General features: G+C 42.5%; 1 protein-coding gene across 1 annotated transcript in view; it reads left to right on the forward strand.

The window, feature by feature from the left end:
* The window catches only part of DGKB (diacylglycerol kinase beta), a 633,251-nt gene extending 609,264 nt beyond the window's left edge, over positions 1–23,987 (forward strand). The window contains exon 25 of the mRNA XM_036493711.2: positions 21,741–23,987. Within this exon, the coding sequence (XP_036349604.2) occupies positions 21,741–21,848 (108 nt within the window). The 3' untranslated portion in view covers positions 21,849–23,987. The remainder of the gene's footprint in view (positions 1–21,740) is intronic.
* The last annotated feature ends 100 nt before the right edge of the window (positions 23,988–24,087 follow it).

The following is a 24,087-nucleotide window of genomic DNA, read 5'->3' on the forward strand; positions in this document are numbered from 1 at the left end:
CTCTTTGCCTTTCTATGAACTTTCCCTGATAGATTATGTCTGGGGACCCTCAGTGTGCTTGTCCAGTCTCAGCTTTCAGCGTTTCAATTCAAGAGAGAAAGCCTCCATCTGCTGGTTCACTCCTAAAATGAGCTTCATGGCCGGCACTGGGCTGGGGCTGAAACAGGTAATCAGGAACTCAAACATCCCATGTCAAGGAAACAATGGCTTGAGCCATCACTACAGCTTCCCTGTGTTAGCTGGAGACTGGAGTCAGCAGCCAGAGACAGTAATCAAACCAGGTCCTCAGGGGTGAGATGCAGACATCTTGTTCACCAAGATAAACACCTGATCCTTCCAAAGTGGAAGTACCTTTGACATGCCACTTACCACCGATAGACTGGTGGTCTTATTGCCTGAGGTAGATCCTGGTGTTCCTGGGACAAATATGGTTCTATGAAAGCTCATGCTTTCTTTTCTCCAATTTCCACTGTGCAGCTGTCTGTGTGGGACACTATTTGGGGATCTGCATGGGGCCTATGCCTATCACACTAGCACCTACCTGACCAGAACTCTGTCATCTGCTCATTCTTTGCTCAACCGTCAGCTAGGAAGACAAGGACTTTTCCCATTGCGCCTGCCCTGCCTTAGTCCAGAAACCATCTTCACTTACACCCTTTTTTCACAACTTTCAGCATCATTTTAAAATGCAGATTTTTTTATAAAGCAGAACAGTATTTTGAAACCTAATAAAATTTTAGTTTGTGACCTTGTTATAAAAATTATTTTAAAATAATTGTAATGGTGTTAAATGTTTATTTCCTCGTTTCTGAGAGAGGAGAGACTGAAAGAGAATGCTCCCATCAGCTGCTTCACATCCTGTAAAAGCAGGGCTGGGTGATGCCGGGACTGGGAGCTGGGAACACACCCGGTCTCCTCCCTGGGTGACAGAGCCATCACCGACTCTCCTTCAGGAGCATAAAGCTAGAATCAGCACCAGGGCCGGGAACCAAACCCAGGTCCTTTGATTTGTAAGACATTTTAGCCCATTTCATCACTGTGCTAGCTGCCCACCGGAGTCGTAATTTTAGTTTATTTTTAAAGATTTAGTCACCTGCTAATACAAATTAATTTCAGGCCAGTGAGATAGAAGATGCAGTTTAGTAGGAGACAAATGAAGAGAGATGCATTTGTTAAGATATTTGAACAACCAAAAGGTGTTGGATGAAACCTTGATAGTGGTAACTAATATTTCCTGGGTTACTTATTTTATTTTAGTTTTCTTATTTTTCTCTTTTTGTTTCTATTTATTATTCTCTTAAATACTCACAAAAACACGTAAGAAACCACAAAGATAGTATAAGCCCTCTTTCAGGCTGAAACGAACCAAGGCAAGTAACTTGCCCAAGGTCACACGGGAAGAGCTGAAGCAAGCTCTGAAGCCGTATGGCCTCTCTGGCCGCCATGATGCTTTGCCGCCTCCTGCAACGAAGTCTTCAGAACCCTGGGGCTTGTGTAATATTAGGACAGCAATCATTTACAGTGTACATCATTTTAAAAATACAGTATGTTGGGTCCAGCAGTGTGGCATGGTGCATTAAACCTCTCACTGTCGTGCTAGCATCCCATATGAGAGCCAGTTTGAGCTCCACTGCTCCATTTCAGAACCACCTCCCTGCTAGCATACCTGGGAAAACAGTGGACGATGGCCCAAGGAGCCACAGAGCCTCCTGCTTCTGCCTGGGCCAGCCCCAACTGTTAGATCCATTTCTGCCTCTCTTTATCCCTCCCACTCTCTCTCTCTTTGTAACTCTGACTCTCAAATAAATACAGTAAATCTTTGAAATGTAAAGATAAACTAAATTACGATGTGTTGTGCCTCCCAGTGTAGTTGAACGTTCCGTCTCACAGCTGTCAGAGAGACTTCCCAACAATACAACCATGAGGATCTTGTCTTTCGGTCCCAACATTTCATTCTGCTTGCTTTGGAAAAAAAAAAAATCGTTGTCGTGACATTCAGTTCTTCTCCCAGGCTGGCAGCAGCCTGTAGTACTCCACAGGGACCACTTCCCCAAGGAGTTCTGCTCATTCCACTTCCTTTGTGCATAAAATCCCCATTTCCTATGTTGTGGTTTAGAAATAGACTCACTGCTCTGGCCTCCAGACAAGCTGCCAGCAGGTCTGCACCTTCTTCCAGTAGCTCCCTGGGACCCACGGGCTGCACTTCTTCTAATCTTACCTGTGGTTTACACTTTGATATACTTTTTTTTTTTGCCTTTCTTCAGATGGCTTGAATTAATTATTCCCTTCTGTTGGATATATGTATTTTTATAAGTTACTTCAAACTCCTTCTGGATGATGATAAGATATAAATATATACCTGCTAAAAATAAAATAAAATCTCTTCCTTCAATGCCAAGCTTAGAAGCCATTTCCTCAGGAAGCCTTTTTATCTCCCATCTGTGTGAGATGCTTGCCTGATCCACAGTGCTCCGATGACTCCTCCTGTCTTCCTAATGACGTCCCAGTTCGCAGCCCTCAGAGAGACACACGTCCGTCCAGCTCTTCAGATGGAGCTGCAAACATCGTATAATACATCATCAACACTCCTTCATGTCTTGCTTAGAGCCCCTTACGTGGTATGCTTTGTAATGAGAAAGCCGCAGCCCTTGGAATCATTGCTCTACAATATGTAACATGCCATTTTTCTAAGGCTGGTGTCATTTTTTTTCCTTGGTCTTTTGTTTTCAGTAACTTCTACTGAGTCTTGCAACAGATTTTTTTTTTTTTTTCAGAGGGGGATGGTTGTTATCCTGTTTTAAGTTCACTGAGTTCCAAGAATAACCATTTATACTTTGCCGGACTGGGATATTTTCAATCTTTATTTCTTCAGATGTTGATTGCAATGCCACACCTTTCGTGAAAACTTCAGTGATGCATTTTAGACTCTTTATGTATTATCTCATAGACCTCTGAGACTGTTCATTTTTTCTTCCTTCCTTGTTTTCTTCTCTGATTCATTTCAGATAAATAGCTACTAATCTAACGTTTCTCTTGTTTCCATTCTGTTCTGGAGTCTATCCAGTCAATTTCTTAGTTTGTTTGCTGTGTTTCTCAGTTGTAGATTTTCCAATTGATTCTTTTTCAGAACATGGTCGATTTTTCAGATGAGATACACTGTCCCTTAGTTTGAGGGTGTCTGCCATTGCTTCTGGAAGCAGGATCACGACATCTGCCAAGTGTTTCTCGTGCATTCCAGCAGTTCTGTTACTGGAGTTTCCATGACTGGCTGTCGTCCTCTACGCGCGTATTTTAAAGATGCTCCTGGCTGTTCATATGTTGAACACTTTGGGGATAAACATTATGACAGTTTTGAATATCCTCATGTAAGACTGTGAATGAAGTGGGTGTTTGGCCTAGGGGTTAAAATACCAGTTGAAAAGCCTGCATTCCATATCAGATTATTCAGTGCAGTCCATTTCTCTGTTCCTGATTCCAACTTTGTGATAATGCATACTGTGGGAGGCAGTAAACAGTGTCTGCGGTTACTGGGTCCCAGTTACCCAAGTGGAAAGAAACCAGTATGAAGCTTTAGGCTCCCTCCTCTCTGCCTTAGCCCCTAGCACAGGGCCACTATGGGAATACGGGGAATGAACGCATGGATAGGCACCCCCTCACTCGCATCTGGGCTCTCAAATAAGTAGAAAAAGAGATGAAGAGATGAATTGGTTTTCCAAAGACTGATTTTTGTTTACTGCCTGTGGAGGATATTGATGTGGTTTTGCCAATATTATTGTTGTTTAAGCAGGTAACTGGTATTGGTGAGATTAAGCCTTAAAATACTGATGTATCTTCTATGAGTTGTGATTCCAGCATCAGTTCAGTTTTCAAAGCTTTTTTAAGAGACATTCACAGATGTCTCTTACGTGTGATGTCCCTTGAGCCTGTTGGAATGCTTTCCTGTGGGTGGTTTCCTCTGATTTCATCCCCACAGTGTGCTTTGAAGGGTTGGTTCCATGCACGCCAGCTTCAGGGTGAACCCTGGAGATCACATACCGCTTTATGCAAGAGCTTGTTGGAGCTCCTTCCCTCTCACCCTCCATCCAAAAACTTAGAATTTCTCTGCTTTTCCATGTATTCCCTCAAATAGTATGATCCCCCAAGGACCTGTTTAAAGGGAACCATACAGAGAAAAAAAAGTCAGAGAGTCCCCCCTCATACTTTAATGGCCATGATTTCTCCAATCAGAGAAAATATGCAGACTTTGGGCATTCCCAACTGCCATGAAATTGCAGAGACTGAATGGGAGGAATTCGGTGAGAAGAAACGTATCCAAACCGTTATTTCTCCCAATCTCTCTGACCTAAAGGTCTCTGTTCTGCTCTTGGAATCTTGAAGGTTTCTTTTTGTACCTGGGATAAATTTTCAATTTTGGGCCAGAGACACGTAAGAAGGAAGGGAAAGCAACAGAACGTGTCTCTGGTTTGGGGCACTCTGCTCCCGTGGTCTGCTGTTACCACTCACTTTCCAGCACCATCGCCAGGCTGCCACACGTGCTCTGCCCAGGGCTTGCAGGTGTCTTCAGGACAGGGACACACGCTGTCTCCCTCTTGACAATAAGCAGGACCGCACCCCTCCACGCTTTTGATGGCTCCTGGCTATTTTGAGAGCTGCTGCAATTCTTTCCATGGGCTGACATGTGAGCTAAAAGGCTCTGCAGACTGGAACATTTCACAGTCTACATGCATTTCTGCATCTGTCACAAAAGCAGCAAAATAAATCTTCAATCTGAATCATTGGGAGAGAATTCAATTCACTTTTTGCCCACTCTGGTGTCCTACCCTTAAACAGTCTGAGAAAGCATCTACTTCGCTGTTTCAAAGAAAATACTTTATTCAAAGTATAAGGAAAAGAATTATACTTTAAGGTAGTTCTCTGGACAAGAAAGGAAATCCGTGACCCTGGGGAATTTTTTTCAGATTAGTTTATAGACATTGAAGTGCTATTCAAGTGAGTTACCTGTTAGTAGGGAGCACGTTAGCGTGTGGGATTGGGGTGAAGACTATGAGGTCAGGGAGGAGTTACAGGAGTGGGACTTGTTCTCTGCTCACTTGTCATCAGCTCATGAAGCTTGCTTGCATGAGTGTGCCTCATTCAGAGGGAAGGAACTGGGTGTTTCTGGAGCTTTCTAAAACACATGCTGATCAGTAAAGGAACATGGGTGTAAAACAGGAAGCTGACCCCCAAGAACTTCTTCAGACTTTGTGTTTCCTTAGTGGATTATGCTTGACAAACGAAGTAAGCTGTGCATACAGTGCATTGTTTCAATGACCATTGTAAAATCCTACTCAAGGTTGGACATGGTAAGAATCTTTTCATTTGAAAATTCCATTTCAGTGAGCATGTTGCATACTTACATTAGAAAAGCTAGTGTGCGTGGATTGCTTTTCCCATAGCTTATGTGCCTGCAAAGCTTGTGGCTGTTAGTCAAGTTCAACAATTCTTCTAAAGTCACCTTAAAGATAGAACTCTCTTTTTTTGAGAAGTAGCTACTGAAGCCTAAATCTAACCATGAAAAAGGATTTGTAAGGAAAGATAGGAAAATTTTGACAAGCAGGGACGTAATTATTATATACCTTTCTTTTTTATTTTTCTTTTAAAAAAAGTTACTTGTTTGACAGAGAAGAGAAACAGAGAGCTCTCATCCACCAGCTCCCTCCCTGGAAGTTGGCAAATGTCAGAGCTGGGCCAGGTCAAACTTGAAAGCAGGAAATGATGTAGAGTTCCCAGGTGGAAGGCAGGAAGCCAGCTACCGCAGCCCTGGTCTACACGCACAGGAAGCTCTGGGAATGGGGATCCGACCAAGGCACTCTGACAGGGATGCGTGTGTTGGCCACCAGGTTACCTGCTCATTCTTTGTCTTGAAGGCAGGTGGGTCTGCTTCTCCTTTCTACCTTTCTACATTGGCTGGTTACAGATCTACGGACAGAAAACAACCGAGAAATGACACAGTCTTCCAAGTTATGCCGCCCTACTGTTCTATTACAAGATGTCTGCCATTTTATTCATGTACTTATCAGCTTTTTTTTTTTTTAAAAAAAAAAAGTCTAGATTATACTAGTTTAAAAGTTATTTTGAGCAAGCTGGTATCCACAACTGAAATGGTGAAGTTTTCAAGTGCTTTAATAGAAATTCAGTGAAATCTGAGTTAAAAATAATTTTCACTCCTTGAAAGCAATTTTATGGGGATTTGTGGGGAGGAAAAGCAGAATAGGCACGGGACACAAACCTCTCCCCAGGGGCGGCAGCCAAGGGGGGCCCAGAGGGCAGTGGTGCCTCTGTGTTACATTGGTGTACTCTGGGCTGGCCTGGGGAGGGAGGGTTATATAATCTCCACACTATCTCCTTATTCCTCTAAATTGTAAAATGAGATCCAAGTATTAGTGAAGGTTGCTACAAGGAACCTTCCGCGACAGTGAGAGAATATAAATTACCTTACAGTTTATGTTACCTGTTCTGTTTAATACTGCACTTGAATTTTCCTCTTTTTCAAAACTTTGGAACTTCCCTGTAATATTGAATCTTAAAGAAGGTAAAAAGCCCAAACCCATGTTCTAGCATGGTAGACAGTTTTTTCCAAAGACTGTATTGTTGATTGGAAAGGCAGAGTGGTTGAGGGAGAGAGAGAATTCATCCATCTACTGGTTCTCACCAAATGGTTGCAGTAGCCTGGGCTTGCCAGGCTAGAGCCAGGATTCTTGAACCTGAGGCAACCCTCCCATCTGGGTCTCAGGGGAGCGTCCTCTGATGCTTTCCCAGGGGCATTCACACCAGAGCGGAGTCAGGAGCCGGGGAGTAGGAACTCAAGCCAGCATTCTGGTTTGGGATGTTGACACTGCAAACAGCTTTCTAACTAACTGTGCCACAATGCCTGCTCTCGTAGAAAATTCGGCATCTTTCTGAGGTTTATCCAACATGTTAAAATCCAAATCATGATTATTTTTGTTTTCCTGTTAACATTTCAAGACAAATGAATACTGAAAACAACATCATTTCACCATATTTAACGCATGTAAGTATTTTTTTCTTTATTTTAAGGGGCAGAGAAGGATAGAGAGGGGAAGGTCTTCCACCTGCCACTTCATTTCTTAGATGCCTACAACAGCAAGCCTCGGGCCAGGACAAAGCCAGAAGCTGGAGACGAGATCTGAATGCCCTGTGTGGGCAGCAGGTGGGACCCAGCCTGGCCATCTCCTGCTGCCCCACCAGGTGTGGGTTATCAGTAGCTGGAGCAGGAGGAGGAGCTGGGACCCGATCAGAGATGTGGCATCCCAAGCAGCTTCCTAACTCCCACCCTGAGAAGCAGTTAAAAACCCCGGGTGTCAGGGCAGTGCTGGGAACGTGACCGCCCGTTCGCCTAACGCAGGGACCTGCTAAGACCTTTGCGCTAGACCGAAGCACTAAATACAATGAAATGTTTAGTACACAACATTCATTTCCAGGAAATGAGTCCTGTTTTGAAAATTTGATAAAGAATATTTTTTCTCATTAAAACGTATATAGCTATTGCAGCTTAAAAGTGTTGTTTGGGTGGACACAACATTTTTCAAGATTCTTAAGCTGTTAGCTTCAGATGGAAAAAATCTAAAAGACTGTGTGTGTGTGTGTGTGTGTGTGTGTTAGCTGTGAAGGAAAACCAACCCTCAAATTATCAGTGACAAAGTACTTTACAGGGAAGTGTAGACGTTGAGCATTTGTTTTTGTTTTTGTTTTGTTTTTCTGATATTCTGAGGAATCGGATTTTTTTTCAAGGCGTTCTTAGATATTCTATGAAATTCAAAACACCAGTTGGTGAGGGTAAACTCTGTCAGGGCCAAGGCAGATGCGGGTAGCCCTGGAGCTGAGGACTGGCCTTGATTTTTGGCAGTATTTGCGAATGCACAGCTTTCCGATGGACCTTGCACTGCTCTGTGAGCTGGTATTTCTCCTCTGTGTCAAACATCTGCCCGCTCCTAGTGCCGCAGGTCTTTGCAGAGGAACCTGATGGAAGGACAGTGGGCCATCCCAGCAGCAAAGCCCTGGCAGCTGCTTCAGGAACCCCACCTTCTTCCTCCACTGCGGCAGGTGTGGGGTTGATCAGGATGGTGTGGGGTTGATCAGGATGACGTGGGGTTGATTAGGATGGTGTGAGGGTGATCAGGACGATGTGGGGGTGATCAGGATGGTGTGGGGTTGATCAGGACGGCGTGGGGGGGGTGATCAGCACGGCATGGGGGTGATCAGTACAGCGTGGGGGTGATGCTGGCCCACAGCCTCCTCCCGCGCTGGTTGAAGTGCTGCTTGCCCAGGCTCAGCAGCTGCTGGGTCACATGCAGGCATCTGGCAGAGCTCCACCACCCATGCACCTTTGGCTTCTTGATGGTGGCCAGAACCTCCTCCTCCTCTTTCCCGTCCTCTTCCCCCTCCCCCCCTCGTCCTCTTCCTCTCCCTCTCATGCTCCCTCTTCTCCTCCTTCTTCCTCTTCTCCTCCTCCTCCTCTTCCTCCCCTTCTTCTCCTTCTCCATCCGGGGCTTGGGGCCGTGTACAGGGCTTTCCTGAAGTACGCAGCCGATGCCCCACCAGGACAGAGATCCAGCTGCAGTGTGTGTTTGGGGGCTGGAGAGGCCCTTCTTGCCCTTCCCCTTAGCGATCTTCTTCCCTTTCGGCTGGTATTGTGTGCCTTCCTGGCTGGGGGGTTTGTTCTTCGTGTCCGGCTTGGGGGATGGGGCTGTTTCACCTGCCAACTTGAAAGCTGGGCAAGAGAACTGAGAAATTGGATTTTGCCTAATGTTTAAATATAGAAAAAAAGAACTTCCCTAAGAAGGAAACACTGCGGTTCGTTCTGCAGTGAGCCTTAATCTTGATGTGTTGGGGAACAAACATGGAATCAGGGGCCTCCTGCATTTTGTGACACACTTAAATAAGCACACCGTGTCCTTGTGGGGATGTTCTAAGATCTGCATGGTGGCAGTGCCCGCAAAGCAGTTAAATAAAGCAGAAAGTAATGACATTCTTGTACCTAAGTCTTAATTGTTAAATCATTTTGCATTAATTTACATCTCAAAGCCTTACTCTTTTTCAGACTGGCATGTTGGGGTTTATTTGGGTGCTATCTCATATGTTCCCTGCATTAATTAGTTTTGTTTACCTGTGCATAATTTTTTCCCTAATTTCACAACAGTTGTTATTTTTTAAATTGACAATGCAATTTACTGCATGTGTGCTCTCTGGCCCCCAAACCATATTGCTCAGGTGCGAAGCACCATTCTTTTCATTTGGGATTGCTTTAAAAAAAAAAGCAAACAAGCAATGGTTGTGACTAATTTCCAATTAATGTAATGTTCTTACAGGGGAACAGAACAATTGCACCTATTAATTAAAATTTAAAATATTCCAACATGTCATCTTTTTGTGTCTCTGGAATAGATAATTTCCATTTGGGTTCATTGCTGGATCTGTAACACACGTGAGTTTGACAACTCGATTAATTTAAAGGCTCGGTAATTCCTATTAGTACAAAACATGAAAAGATACCATTAATCATTTATTCTAATTTTGCAGCTCTGTCATTTTCTGCGTGTGCTTTAAAATTATGATGACACCGTAATGTGCACAGAGCAACCTGACTGAAGCCAAGCACATCACACGGCTTAGGAACAATACTGAAATAAATGATTAGATCATTATCAATGCCAAACGAATCAGATTTTATTACATCTGGCACAAAAAGAAGAAAGATTTTTAAGTTATTTCTCTTGCCATGTTATGTTATAAAAGTTATTATGCCTAGTGTTTTGTTTATAATGGCCCTTGCCCTTTTGTAATTTATAACATTCAAATTAAATATTCGAAGTAAACCTAATCGGTGTATTCATATCTGAATTAACTCAATAATAATAAGTTTCACTTTCAGTTTTTTTCATAACAGCTCAAAAAATAGCAGCATCTCTCATATCCATATTTGAGACCATGTCTAAAACTATTTCAGAACCAGAATTAAATGTGAACTGTACCAAATCTCTAAAACTAAATGGGCTTGTACGAGTGTGTACTGCAACACTAGATACTGTGGAGGTGACAGAAGAGTGTGCGTGCAGCAGAATTCTGTTCCTGCACCTCAGGAAAAGCCGGGGTTTGCCCAACTCAGACTTGAGCGTCTTGCTCTAAAGCAGAAAGGCCAGCAGTCATCTCCTGTGGGTGAGCATTATAGGACTGACACAGGTGTAATGTCTTCACCAGCTGGAGTTTGTCCTTACGGCGGACACCAACTATAGACTAAGAAGGCTGAGTCAGCCTTACTCCACATTTGCCTTCTGGTCATACCAACCTACTTCTTTAATTCTTCTGTTTTTATATATTAAATCAGAATATAAGGCTAATATATTCTAAAACTTTTCTTTAAAAACATTCAGAATTATGTAAAATTTTAATATCTATCTCTTTTTACTGGAAAATCAGATCCATAGAGAGAAGGAAAGACAAAGATCTTCCGTCCGTTGCTTCACTCCCCAAGTGGCTGCAGTGGCCAAAGCTAAGCTGATCCCAGATAGCCAGGAGCTTCTTCTGGGGCTCCACGTGGCTGCAGGGTCTCAAGGTCCCAAGGCCTTTGGCCATCCTCTCTGCTTTCCCAGGCCACAAGCAGTGGAGCATCCGGAATACAAACCAGCACCCATATGGGATTCTGGTGGTTGCAAGGCAAGGTTTTAGTCACTGGGCTATCACAGTGGGCCCAGAATTATCAAAAAATGTTAAGACGTGAATTGCTTATCTACTTTTAAAGATTCCTGGTAGTCAAAGGGATCAATTCAGACAATGATCAATAAAATTCAAGTTATTTTTATTTTTTGAATATTCATAACGGTCGTGAAATGTTTCATTTGCGGACACTGAAGTGTCAGTGAATCTTAACATATTGTCTTGTCTCATCCTCATCACAGTTGTAAAGGATGAATAAAACAGGTACGATTAAACAGGATTTTCAAAGCAATAAATAAAATTCAAGACGGAACGCAGCTGCTTTACCAAGCCAAATCGAACATACATGCGACTCATCTATAGAGATGTTTACTGATAAAGTACTGTGAAAATGGTAAAATCTTGATAAAGTGTTAAAATTTTGTCCTGGAGTGTTCAACGACAAGAGAATGAAGCAGAACAAACCACGGTGTGAGTTCCAGACCCAGTTGAGGTGTGTTTCAGTCAGTCACACAAATACAAAACCTCAATAGTCATCGGAGGTCTGTAGATGAAAACTTGTTGATACTCTGGGCTGGGAAGCAGTGGTAGCCTGGTACCATGGTTCAAACAGGGGGATCGTAGAGGTTTGATCTCAGGAAAGGAGGTACAGGATGCTTTCAGAGGAGCTCAGAATGTACCAGAAAACTACCAGATCAGAGAGACAGCTAGGCACAGAGGGAGGTAAGAGTGCCCCGTGTGGAGACAGCAGCCCAGAGTGACAAACAGCAGTGGGCACAAAGATCTGAGAGAAGGCCCAGCAGATGTGGAACAGAGAGGAGAGCTGTGTGGGCCAAGGAGGGCGTGTCCGTGGGAAGCAGAGACAAGGGACGGTGAAACAGAGAAGAGGGTATGGGCTTTGGCTAAGGGTCCCGTGGAATAAGCAGAGGTCATGAGCAGGACTGCGTGGTGGCAGATCATCCTCAGTGGGACATGTCTGGGGAGGGCACACAGTGCCCATTAGTGGACAGGGGGAATGGTCCTAAGCCTTACAGAGCAGTAACAGACAGGTAAAAGAAAAAGAATGGAGATTCAAAGGAAAGATTTTTCTGGATGAAATTAGGTCAGATTTAGTCATAGCTCAGTTGAGAGAGATAAGAACAGATCGTCAAGGGAGTTCCTGGTCGGGGAGGCATGTTGAGCAACTGGACGAGAAAAGAATCCGCATCTTTTACATTTTACCCTTACTGTATTCCCTAATGTGTATCCTACACACTGCTGGCAAAACCAGTTAGCATTACACCATGCAAGGGAATGGTTTTACAGAGAGCTTGTCAAAACTGGATATTCACATCTGGTTGGATTGCCATGAAACAGTTGAATGTGAGGCAGGATCTTCCAGACCAGCACCATGATGCTTTCCATATTCAAGGTATTCCTGAGTCCAGGAATTATACCATTAAAGCAGCTTCTTAAAATGAAACTGAGATCCCCTGGCAGTTAGCAAGCACCACACATGGTCTCAGAAGTGGAATGGGGCATGCACAGGAATGCTGCTCTGTGCTTCTGGCCCTCCTGTGCTGTCTCCCGTTGCCACCTGAGCAGTCTTTCTTAGTATTTATTTATCTGGTTGAAAAGTAGATTGGCAGAGAGCGAGATCTTCTGTCCTCTGGTTCACTCCCCAAGGGACCACAGCCGTAATGGCGGGGTCTGGATGAAGCAAGAACCGGAAAGTCTAGCAGCATCTCCCAGGTGGGTGTCAGGGCACTCACTGCTTGGTCCCTTTTCCATACTTTTCCCAGAAAGTCCGGCAGGGAGTTGAAGCAGCTGGCACTCACACCCAGCCCTGCGGTGTGGAACGCAGGTGTTGGAAAGGGAGGCGTCTTTGGGTGTTGCTTTATTCCACTTTTTTCTTTCCATGTGGGCAAAGATATAAAGACATCCCAGGAAAAGACAAACAGTTAGTGGATTAAAAATGTTGGTATAATTTCACCCTAGAGACATGAAAATAACAAAAATGCTTTAAAAATATCTTGGCCTTCCTGGACAATTACCTTAGAAGAATAAAAAATAATATTTGGGAAGGCAGAACAAAATTAATATCATAAAAGAGATTCCATGTCCAGGTATGCCTATTTCCCTGGGTGTGACCAAGTGGCCACCCACCCACAGAAAGTTTTCTTTTCTCTATGCCTGTTCAAAATTCTAGTGGATTTCATCATGTAGAGAAACCGCTCAAACCCATTTTTTTCCTCTGCAAATTTTGTTTTAAATCTTCACAATGAATTATCCGAATGTGGTGTTAGGTCAGATAAATCTTTTTTAAAAATTTGATCGTTAAATGTGGTAATTACCACCATTCCAGAAAATAATGGCTGGAATCATAAAGAAGTTAGGAAGGAATTTAGGGAAAATTATTATGTGTCATTGCTTCTTTGGCAGTTCTGGACCTGAAAAAATTAGCATGCGCTTTATTCCTACTGTCACATGGCTCAGCTACACACTTGAATTCAGAATGGTTTCCATTACTGGAAAGAGACGATCTTATTCCAGCCTGTTAGGTGGCTTTTAATGTTCCAGACAATTGCTAAATTAAACTCTCCCCATAGACATTTTATGGCATTTACATGGCACTAAAAACTCCATTCATTTTAAGGTAACTGAATACATCCAATGGTAATAAACTCTTCAAGAGATAAAAATGGAAAAGAAAATTTTAACTGGATACAGGCACAAGATTTAAGAAGCAAAATTCTACCTGTTGAGGTACTTTCTGAGATCCTCAGCATTGTGGAATTATACCCTGGTAGAGAGCAAGGAAAATCGATTATAGTGATTACACATTTAAGCCCAAGTTGATCAGTTGGTATAATACCAAAATTGAGGAATGTTAGTGTGTGTTCCAATTCAAAGTGTTCACAGAATGAATTAAAATAGTAGTACTTTAGCAAAGGTAATTCTGCAGAAAGTCGTTTCTGCTTTTATCCATCTTAGAGCCATTGACACTATGAATTGTGATTTTTAATTAAAAGGTATATGTTTTGCTTTATGTCTGATACTTTAATTTTCAGTGTTTAATTATATCAAGAATTAGAAAGCTTAGATATTTGGGCCAAGTCTAACCAGTTGTTGGTTTTTACTATACCTAAAAAGGTAAAGGTTTTCATAGTTTTGAAATGGTAAGGAAAATCCCACAAACGATAAGTAATAAAGTAGTATTTTATCATGTAGAAATCATAGGCAATTAAGATCTTAGCTTTCATGTGTAAAGTTTTATTGGAATATGGCTGCAACTGGTTTACTTTGGGGCTATCAAGGGCAACTTTTCTTGTATGATATTAAGCAGAATTTACCAGTTGAAGACCCAAAATCCAGAAAACCTTGCACACCCTTTATCCAGCCTTTCCTAGAAATGTTTACCATGGCTTGAATCCCATACGATGCATCCCGAGCTTTCTAACTCTCAAGTGGAGGCGTTTTGGATTTAGGCTTTGGCTGAACTAATTGATAGCGTTCCATGCTTGCACGTAGACTGCGGCACCAAACTAACCAACTGAGGACAGTCCACCTTGTCTGAAGGTTTCATGGCAATCCATGGAATAGACCAGGTGGAAGTCTGATGGCAGGTGTTCGCTGGCTGGCCCTGCTTTCTCAGTTTTCGCCTCTCTCTCTCTCTGGTGGGATGTTATCTGCCTGCCTCACAACCTCCTTCCCCCCCGCACACACCTGTATCAGAGTTACCCAGTTACAATCTGAAGGTGGATTTTCACTGTAATTCGCTCTGATTGCTCACTCAGTCAGTCAGTTGACTCTTATCAGCCTTACTCCTTAGGAAAGGAAGATGACTAAGAGACCCATGCTGCTCAAACTTGTGGCTCACTGTGCAGAGCTGAACCCAATTGAAAAACTCTGCAGTGGCACAGGTGCCTGCATTTCACACACCGATACCAGTGCCCCCCACCAGGAGAACAGTGCCGCTGACCGCCCACACAAGGCTTTTTAAGTATGATTTAGGGCATGCCTTGTGGCAAAGCAGGTTATGCCTCCACTTGCTGTAATGCCAGAGTCCCCATATCTGAGTTCAGGTTCAAGTTCCAGTTGTGCTTCCATTCTGCTGGATAATGAGCCTGGGAACGCAGCAGAAGATGACCCAAATATGTGACCCCTTACCCCAACATATCAGACCTGAGCAGAGTTTATGGCTCCCAGCTGCAGTGTGGCCCAGCGCTGGTCATTTGAAGTGACAAAGGGAATGAGTACTGCTCTCTCTTTCTCTGCCAGTTGCTTTCAAATAAGTAAATACACATTTTCAAAATTAAACTTGATTGAACATTTGTACTAAAATAAGCATATGCATTTTAAACTAGATCTGCAGAGCACATAAGATAATTGGCCTCCCCCTTCCCCCATCATTTCTGTATCCAAAGTGACTGGAGTCACTTTGATTTTTGCCACTTCTGGAAGTGACTCCCTTGCTTGCAAACAATAAGCTGTGATGGCCACTTTTGGCTATTAGTTCTAGGCGTAGTCTATTTACTTATTGCTTTAGAAAGGTCATGTTGAACACGTTCACATCGCTCTCGCTCTCTTACCAACAATGATTCACTTAGTGGGTGTTTCCCGTGTGCCAGGTCACCGCCTAAGCATTTGGGGCACAGTGATTCACAGAGTCTAACAAGTAATTGATGAGCCTTTGCACTGACCTTGCTACAGTATGACCAAGGGAAATGAATCAGAGCAACCCATGCAAGGTCCCCAGGCAGGATGCGGTGGAAGAGGAAGCCAGGTTGCTGCTTGGGCTTCCAGAAGACATACACAGTCGTGTCAATGAAAGAAGTGAAAGCAAGGAACATTGAGGTCCTAACGGTAAAGTCAGGTGTGAAACCAGCACTGAGCCACACTCATGTGTTACTTCCAATGAAGCTTTTGGCATCTTCTTTCTGCTCTTCTCTTCTCATCCTCATCATAATTCCCATTTTCCTTTCCAAAAAAAAAAAATCCATACACACATCAATTCCCCCTGCATCCTTCTTTACATAGCTGAATCTCTTCTCCTAGGTCTACCAGATTTGCTTTCTTGGGTGGCAGTTGGATCCCCTCTCTCTTACCTCCACCCGTCTATATCAATGAGTCATCTCTCCATTTGTTCTGGATCTCTATATTTAAACTTCTTTCATAGGTCACTCAGTGGTTTGGCTGGAGGACACTCACAACTGTGATTAAAGGGTAAAGGCTCTAGATGCTTTTGTGACTCAAAGTGTCTTCACTCTGCCCTTGCATTTAATCAATATCTTTTCTAAGTATAGTATCCTGGATAAAATTACCTCTGCCTTTGGCTAGAAGATGCCCGTTGTCATCCAACACTGAGATTTCTGAGAAGATCATTGTCATACAGGTGCTTGTTTTTTTTTTTTTTTTCTCTCCAAGTGGCCTGTTCATTTCTGACAGCGCTGGGCATCTTTCTTACTCCTGAACTTTAAAATTCCATCCCAGTATGTGATTTAAACTGGATAGAACAGGAATAGAAGTGGCCTTGGCAAAAAGAGAGGTGGAAGAGAAGGTTCTCTGGGGCAGAATGGAGGACAGAAGGGCAGTCAGCAGGGAGAACTGAGCCTGAATCAGTTCTTGCACTGGCCCTGTCGGGCATGTTGCTCAGGCTTCAGACACTCCGTCAAGCCTCTAGTGTAAAATAAGGACATTGATACCTGCCTGCCAGGTTAGGATAAAAATTAGGCAATGAAAAGTAAAATGATCATTCTTATAAAAATGTATTTTACTAGAAAGGCAGATCGGATTTACGGAGAGGAGGAAAGAAAGATCTTCCATATGCTGGTTCACTCTTGAAATTGCCAAAATGGCCAGAGCTGGGTCTATCTGAAGCCAGGAGCCAGGAGCTTCTTCTGGAACTGCCACACTGGTGCAGGGTGCCAAGGCTTTGGGCTATCCTCTACTACTTTCCCAGGCCACAAGCAGGGAGCTAATTGGGAAGTGAAGCAGCCAAGATACAAACCTGTGCCCGTTTGGGGTCCCAGTCCTTGCAAGGTGAGGATTTACCATTGAGCCGTCATTCCGGGAGCATGATCATTCTTTTTAACTGCAGCTATAAGAAGGCCTCAAAGGAACTAAGTCTACCTCCATTCCAATCTCCCATAAATGAATTCATATGCTCCTGGGTAAGTAGATTTGACCTCTTCACCTCTTGGGAAAGGACTGCTGGGCAAGGTCTTCAGGACACATGAGGAAGAGAAATGCTACTTTTCACAGGAAAAGATAGTGGGGATGTTTGATACTAAGGGACATGACCCTAAAAAAGAAACAGCTGACCATCTGGGGCAACCGCTGTCTGGAAGGAAGACTCACCTAGCTTCCCAGCGACCTTGGTTAGAATTAAGAAAGTCTTTGGAGAATCCGAGTGTCAAATGTGATGTGATACAATATCACTCCTCTTTCCCTCTATGAAATAGAGCTTCAGTTGGACACCTCTCCATGATGTTTTTCTGAGGGTGGATTTGGTTGAGGGCAACTCAAAGAGGTAGATGCAACCATCAGTGACTGAGTCAAGAACATAAAGGTTAGCTTTATCTAAGAGTCAAACGATGTTACTACCTTTACCATTGTTGCTTGCTAAGGTTTATTTATTTCAAAGTCAAAGTTACAAAGAGAGAGGGAAACACACACACACACACACACACACACACACGCGCGCGCACACAGAGGAGGGGAGAATGGGCGAGGGGAGAGGACTTTTATCTGCTGACTCACTTCCCAAATAGTCGAAATGGCTGGTGCTCGAAGCCTTAACTGGGTCTCCCACATGGGTGCAGGATGCTGGGTCATCCTCTGTTGCTTTCTCAAGCATATTAGCAGGGAACTAAATAGGAGGTGGAGCAGCTGGCACTCAAACCAGCACTCCAATGGGACACCAGAGTGGCAGGCACTGGCTTAGCCTCCTTTGCCACAGTGCAGGCCCCACTTATTCTTTTTAAATTGACAAGTAGCAATTATGTGTATTTTTGCTATTGTTTTTAATAGTACAATTATGAAGTGGGACCATCACTCTATGCATCTTTGGGAATGTGATGGAAACAAGAAAAGCATGTCTTACAATCTTTGATCTGATCACCAATTACCTTGTGTTCATTTCTTATATAAAGTAAGAAATATTAAAAGTACTTGTATTAAAAGTAAAGTGCAACCATACTAAACATGAAAACAAATTTTGTCCCCATTATGTTTTTTAGATGTGGGAAAGTGTTGAGTGAAATGAAAGAGCAGAAATAAGGAGTCCAGGGCAGCGGGAGGGACTTCCTTCTCCATCTGCTTTCTGCAGAAAGCAATATAAGGATATGAGGACACCAATAGAAGGATGCCATGAAAGTAAAAATCAGAGCTTTACAGGACAACATTCGACTTGGCAGCAGTGGTGTTTACTCTTATACTTCTTTAAGTTTTATTTATTTGCTTATTGAAAAAGGAGGCTGGGGGAGAGAAAGAGAAGTCTTCAATATGTTAGTTTACTCCCCAAGTGGCTTCAGTGATCAGGGCTGGACCAGGCTGAAGCCTGAAGTTTGGAATTCCATCTCGATGACCCCCATGAGCGATAAAGAGCCAAGCACTTCAGCTCTCACCCGCTGCCTCTCAGGGTGTGCGCCAGGAGGAAATGAGATAGGAAGCAATGCTGCATTGCATCCTAGGCACTGCACTGTGTGATGCATGTGTCTGAGCAGAGTCCACACCCATCACACCAGCACACCCGCTCCCATCTCTTATTTTACAGCAATGCTGCTCTTGAAGCAAGCATTCCAGCTTCTAGGAGCTCCTTCGCCCTTCTTTCTGATTGCCCACAATTCTCTTGGTTATAACCTCTTAGAAGCTAAACACACTAAAGGTGTAAAATGCACTACCCATAAACAGTACTCAATAAAGAGTTGATGAACCAAGAACAACCACAAGCTAACAAGAAAGTACTGGCATTCAGAGTCTAACAGTTAATCTATGTCCTTCAGACTGCAGAAAGTTGACACGTCCTAAAGATTTTGCAGTTGGAGTCTTTAATCGTTGCTGTTTTTCTATTGAATGGGACATTAAAGAACAGCAATGATGTGCACACAGTTATTGAGTGTCCAGGAGACAGGCCACTATGTCACTGTGACACAGTTTGTGAGCAGGCTGAACCTGGACTTACAGCTTCCTGAAACTGACACACGGATTCCTGTAATACCACCAACGTCCTCTGAGCCAGAGTCATTCGCATCCTTCTTGGGGGCACTTTTTGTTTCCGACTAAATGTACAAGGACACTTGGTGATCCAGTGAGCTCATGGTTATAGGCAATCTGGGTAAACAGCAAACCTTTCATAACTGACAGTTCATTCTGTGCTCTCTCCCCCAACCAAGAACAAAGGACAGGTTGGTCACCAACAGGAAGAAAGAGAGAGGTCTCTCTCATTTTTTTTTTTTTAATTAGGTTAGAGTAAATGAAAGGTCATGAACTTTGATCCTAGGATTGGTTAAACAACCAAGAAGACAGGTTATAGACATTTTGATTTGGCAGGAGAGATTATGTCACAACAACACGGTTGAGTGTCATTGGGTGGGATCTGGTCTACACTGCTCCACTTCCCACCCAGCTCCCTGCTAATGCACCTAGGAAACAGGTGCAGCAAGGCACAAGTACGTGGGCTGTGTGACACACACATGAAAGACACAAATGAGTCTGCGGGCTTCAGTCTGGCACAGCCTCTACCATTATACATTACAGCCATTTGTGGAATGAACCAGCAGATGGAAGATCTCTCCCTCTCTTTCAAGTGAATATATTGTACCTAACTTTTTAACAAATGGATTCCCAATATAAGGATAACATGATCAAACAAAATTCAAGCACGAAGTGTCATGTATAATAGTTAGGTGACAACCTGTGATTTGTTAAACACTGATGTTGAATTGAAGGGCTTGACTAGAAAGATTTCTTCCAAAATCTTAGCATACAAATAGCGGGGAGCTGAACTAGCAGAGCAGTCAGAGCTTGAGCTGACCCACATGTTGGATTGCAGATGGCAACCTAACCCATTACATCACAATGCCTCGCCCCCTTATTTTCTTAAACATTCTAGTATTATTTTGATCTCAGAAACATTTAGTCCAGCAATTGCACATCAGAAATACCTACCTTGTTTCTTTAGTTGCTCATGTTCCAATTTAATAGAAGTTTATCGTGTAAGTAGTGTGTGATAATTGCTCCCATAGACACTCATTTGTAAGTGACATTTCTTTATGAAATGATTCAATTTCTAATGCAGCATTTCCAATAGTGCCTTTCTGGTTAGCGTCCTTTATCAGTGTTCAAGCCCTCTTTCCCTCTCGATCGTGGTCTCTAAGGGCATAGTTAAGGTTCTGCAGACAGCATCTGAAGTATACAGGGGGCTTAATACATTTCATGAATATGTAATGGCTGATGCTGTATTGGCTCCAGTCTTAGAGCTAAGATTCGGAGGAGTTTCATAACCAACACGGGGGTATAGTCTCAAGCTGAATTACTAAGAATAAACTCTGGTACAGATCGTTTTCAGTCCGCATGTGTAGGTAATTTCGGATAGATTAATAATATGACTTATCAATTTCCCAGTTTGTATAATGACAACAATAAAATAAAGCCAGCTACCCAGAGAATCCAGGGGTCAGGTTAGCCTAGTGTGACCTTTAATAGGTGCTCTTGATTTTTATTGAGGAAAAAGAGAGAAAACACTGGGTCTTTCCAGAATAACCTGATTCCAACAGGCTTAAATAGAATCGTTCGTTCTTTCAGGACTTTCCACTACTTCCGTATCTTTCTAGGCTGTGAAGTAAATTTCTAAATCCTCGGCTACCCAGTGTCAATGGTAATGCGCCTGCTCGCATGACACCCTTTATGCATGTATGTAGTATTATTTTTTTTGCTTCATTTCTGCTACTGAGTGACAAGTGAAGGATATTCATTTTAGCTTGAAAATGTCAGACATGCACTTTAAGAGATAAAAATTTTTTTTTGCAGCTTTTAATGAGCCAGTTTCTTTTTGAAAGAAATGCTCATCTCTGATGCGGATGCTGTACAGGTGACAACTGATATTTAATAAGCGATGGTTCTTGTATTAGTTGCAGTTCACCAAAGAAAATGTCTCAGATTGCTTTTGAAAAACCCTCAGCATCACTAGCCCAGAGGCGAGATATGACCTTTTTATTACATAATGAGAACCATTTATTATCTTACAATGTATCTTAAAGTCACAGACAAAATGCCACTTTGATAATTGCTTTCAATTAGCTTTGAGCATAGCATATATTCATAAAATGTCTTCTCTCATTTAGAGTTGAATTAGAGAAAATTGCAGGCATAATCTACTTTAAGGTTGCCTCATTTAAGAGGGTTCGTAGTTTTATATCAAAGAAATCAAAATGAGTAGCTTAAGAACAGTCTCTCTAAGTATTTTTAGGCCAGATTTTCAATATTTGATTCTATTCTATTACCAATTAATTAACAAATTAAAAGGCAAGTGTATCATCCCTGACCTTTTTTGCCTAACAGCTTCTGACTTTCATCCATAACGATTATTTTTGAAATGAAATCTCACAGTCCGTGTGGAAAGAGGAAAACAATCTGATTACCAAGTTCAATGCACCGTGCCTGGGTACCAGCCACATCCTCCCGCTGGATGGGCACCGGGATTCTGCCACTGTCCTGGGGCAGCCTTCCCAGGGCCAAGAGGCAGCATCAGCCATTGCAAGGTCCACAGAGGAGTTCTGAGAGTGACCACACAAGTGAAGTTAGTGGCAACTGAGTACTTAAAATCACTTCAGCTAGGTTTTATTTTACATTAATAGTCTGAGATATGGGATATGCCTCAACTGCATATTCTCATCCGATGCTTTTCATGTTTTAAAGTTGTTGAAATTATAGACATTTTGGAACTCGCCATGTTTCAGCAACTCATGAACTAGTGTAACCTCAGCAGAGACCATCAGAAATCGACACTGTGGGAATTACTCTCTCCTTTTTTTTTTCTTTCTCAGATAAAAATTACACACAAGAACCAAGCCCCCATGCTGATGGGCCCTCCTCCCAAAACTGGGTTGTTCTGCTCCCTCGTCAAGAGAACAAGAAACCGAAGCAAGGAATAATCATGTATCATTTCCTTCCTAGAAATTCAATTCGCGTAATTGGGCCATGGAACACGTATGCTGGAAATCTTTGAACAATTCAAGTCTCCTGTTCATGCAAAAATCATGGAATTGGTTTAGCAGTTTTTGTTACTGAGCTAATGTAACATGTATTGTCTCAGTTTTCATAGCATCTTTGCATGAGGAAGGCGGTTTACATGAATTAATACTACATATTTTTGTTGCATGCATTGCCATAGAATTGTATGTTTCCCAGCCCGGTCTTACTCATGTTCTCTCTACTAATCCATCAAAAAAAAATGTAAAACATGCAAAAGGAATACTGAGAAATGTGATTCTTAGTGTCATTCCAAATATTAATAAGTGCTATCAGTAAAGCTACAATGATCATAATTGTAGATTGCCACGCTTTCCCCTTTTAGAATCAGTGTGTCCATGATCTGACCCTGACAGAAACTTCGAACTCAATAATTCTGTTAAATAGTTGTCTACAATATCTTGCTAAACCTACATAGCTTTTCTTCAACGTCTTGACTCTTATGAATGGAAATTAAAATGTCAGGTGTGAAGTTTTCTTGTGATGGAAAACGAAGTGATTTTTGCTTAGCTTGTTTTTAACTCCAGAAATCGGTGGAAACTTGCTGCTTGGCGGTGGAGTGTGGTCATATTACTTTCTGCGTGAGAATCTACAAGAAAATCCATAACCGCAACCATAACCAAATAGATGTTTTAAACAATGTGCCTAATTAATGTATTTCCCACCAAAGATTCCAAAAAAGAAAAGATGCTTGAGAGAAATGGATGAATGCATATAATTAATTCAGAGCATTATAATAAATTATGCGTTGATTGGTATGCTGGAAGAAAGAGAGTTGCCCAGGAGTTCGGTTTAAATTCTCACATCTCACATTCAGTGGGTTACCCAACACAATCAAGGCTCAAAGGTGGTTTCTTGCTTTTTTGGTCATTTATAAATACACCTGTCTGTAATTTTTCATGGCATGGTTACGTATACTTGAAGAAAATGAATGCTTCTATCTGTCCCTTTCTAGACCCTTTAAGAACACTGAACTCATTGAAGTAACTCATGCATGCAATCCGTGTCCTCCCCCTCCCCTCCCCCCTCCCCCTCTATGACATTCCAAATGTTTATCTGCGAACGATGGCTTAGATCCATGCCAGAGGTGTTCATGCCGTGAGTAGAGGCTGGACACTCTGTTTGAAGAGGACATACAGTGGTCCTTTTCTAAAGTGTTTCACTAAGACTACAACCTAAAATGAAAGCTCCCTGTGCAGCTGTGATATTGTTCACTCATGCCGACCCGCATCTCGTCACTGCATGTTTTATGTTTCCAACCATACCAAAATGAAAACAAGTGCTTGAAATGCATGATTTAGTAGTTCTTCTCTCCACTCTGTGTTAAAGTGTCAGTGATTTATCAATTCTATTTTTCTATTGATTCATTCATCTTTGAATAACAAATAATGTTTTGTGATTCTGTTGAACACAATCTTGTGCATGGATTTATAGATTTCAAGTGAAATTGCTATAATTTTAGTTCTTTGGTTTGAAAACTCAACTGAGTGCTGTTATGTTAAATAGCTACTCTCAAGCAATGCGCTGTAATAGATTATGTAGAAAGCATATTCTTTTAGTGTTCCAGGAACATTGGATGGTAAATATCAATCAACAGTAAGTTTTATTGCTTTAAAAACAAAAGCTATTCAGTAAAGTTAGAACTCCCAGGAATTAGCATTCCCAGGAAAACCATGATTACAATTGCAAATTCATATAGCAATCACTTGCCCTGATATAATACCAGAAGTTGTTTGGCAGCACAATTATCCAGACCAAAAGAAACCTCAAAACAACACTGAATGCATTCCTGAATGTTACAGAGTTATATTACACACACACACACATGCACACACAAATTTGTGTATCTATGGTGACAGCTAATAAATATTTTCACATGAATTGACAAAATTTTCTACCTTGGGCATGAAGATGGTTGGTCAAAAACATATTTGCAGCCACAAGTTGTGGCAAATAATTTGCATTCAGTACAGCATGCTGTGGCTCCCTGGCTGCCTTTCATGGTACGTAGTTGGAAGACCGCACGATCTGTGTCACCAGTCTGCACCACCACCCCCGTCTGTGGAGCCCAAAGCTGTCAGACAGACAGTGGAGCGAAGCCGCCAACACAGCCTGCCCCGGGCACTCCAGCCCGAAAACCGT

The sequence above is a fragment of the Ochotona princeps genome, chromosome 20 (assembly GCF_030435755.1).
Source record: "Ochotona princeps isolate mOchPri1 chromosome 20, mOchPri1.hap1, whole genome shotgun sequence".
NCBI classification, from domain to species: domain Eukaryota; kingdom Metazoa; phylum Chordata; class Mammalia; order Lagomorpha; family Ochotonidae; genus Ochotona; species Ochotona princeps.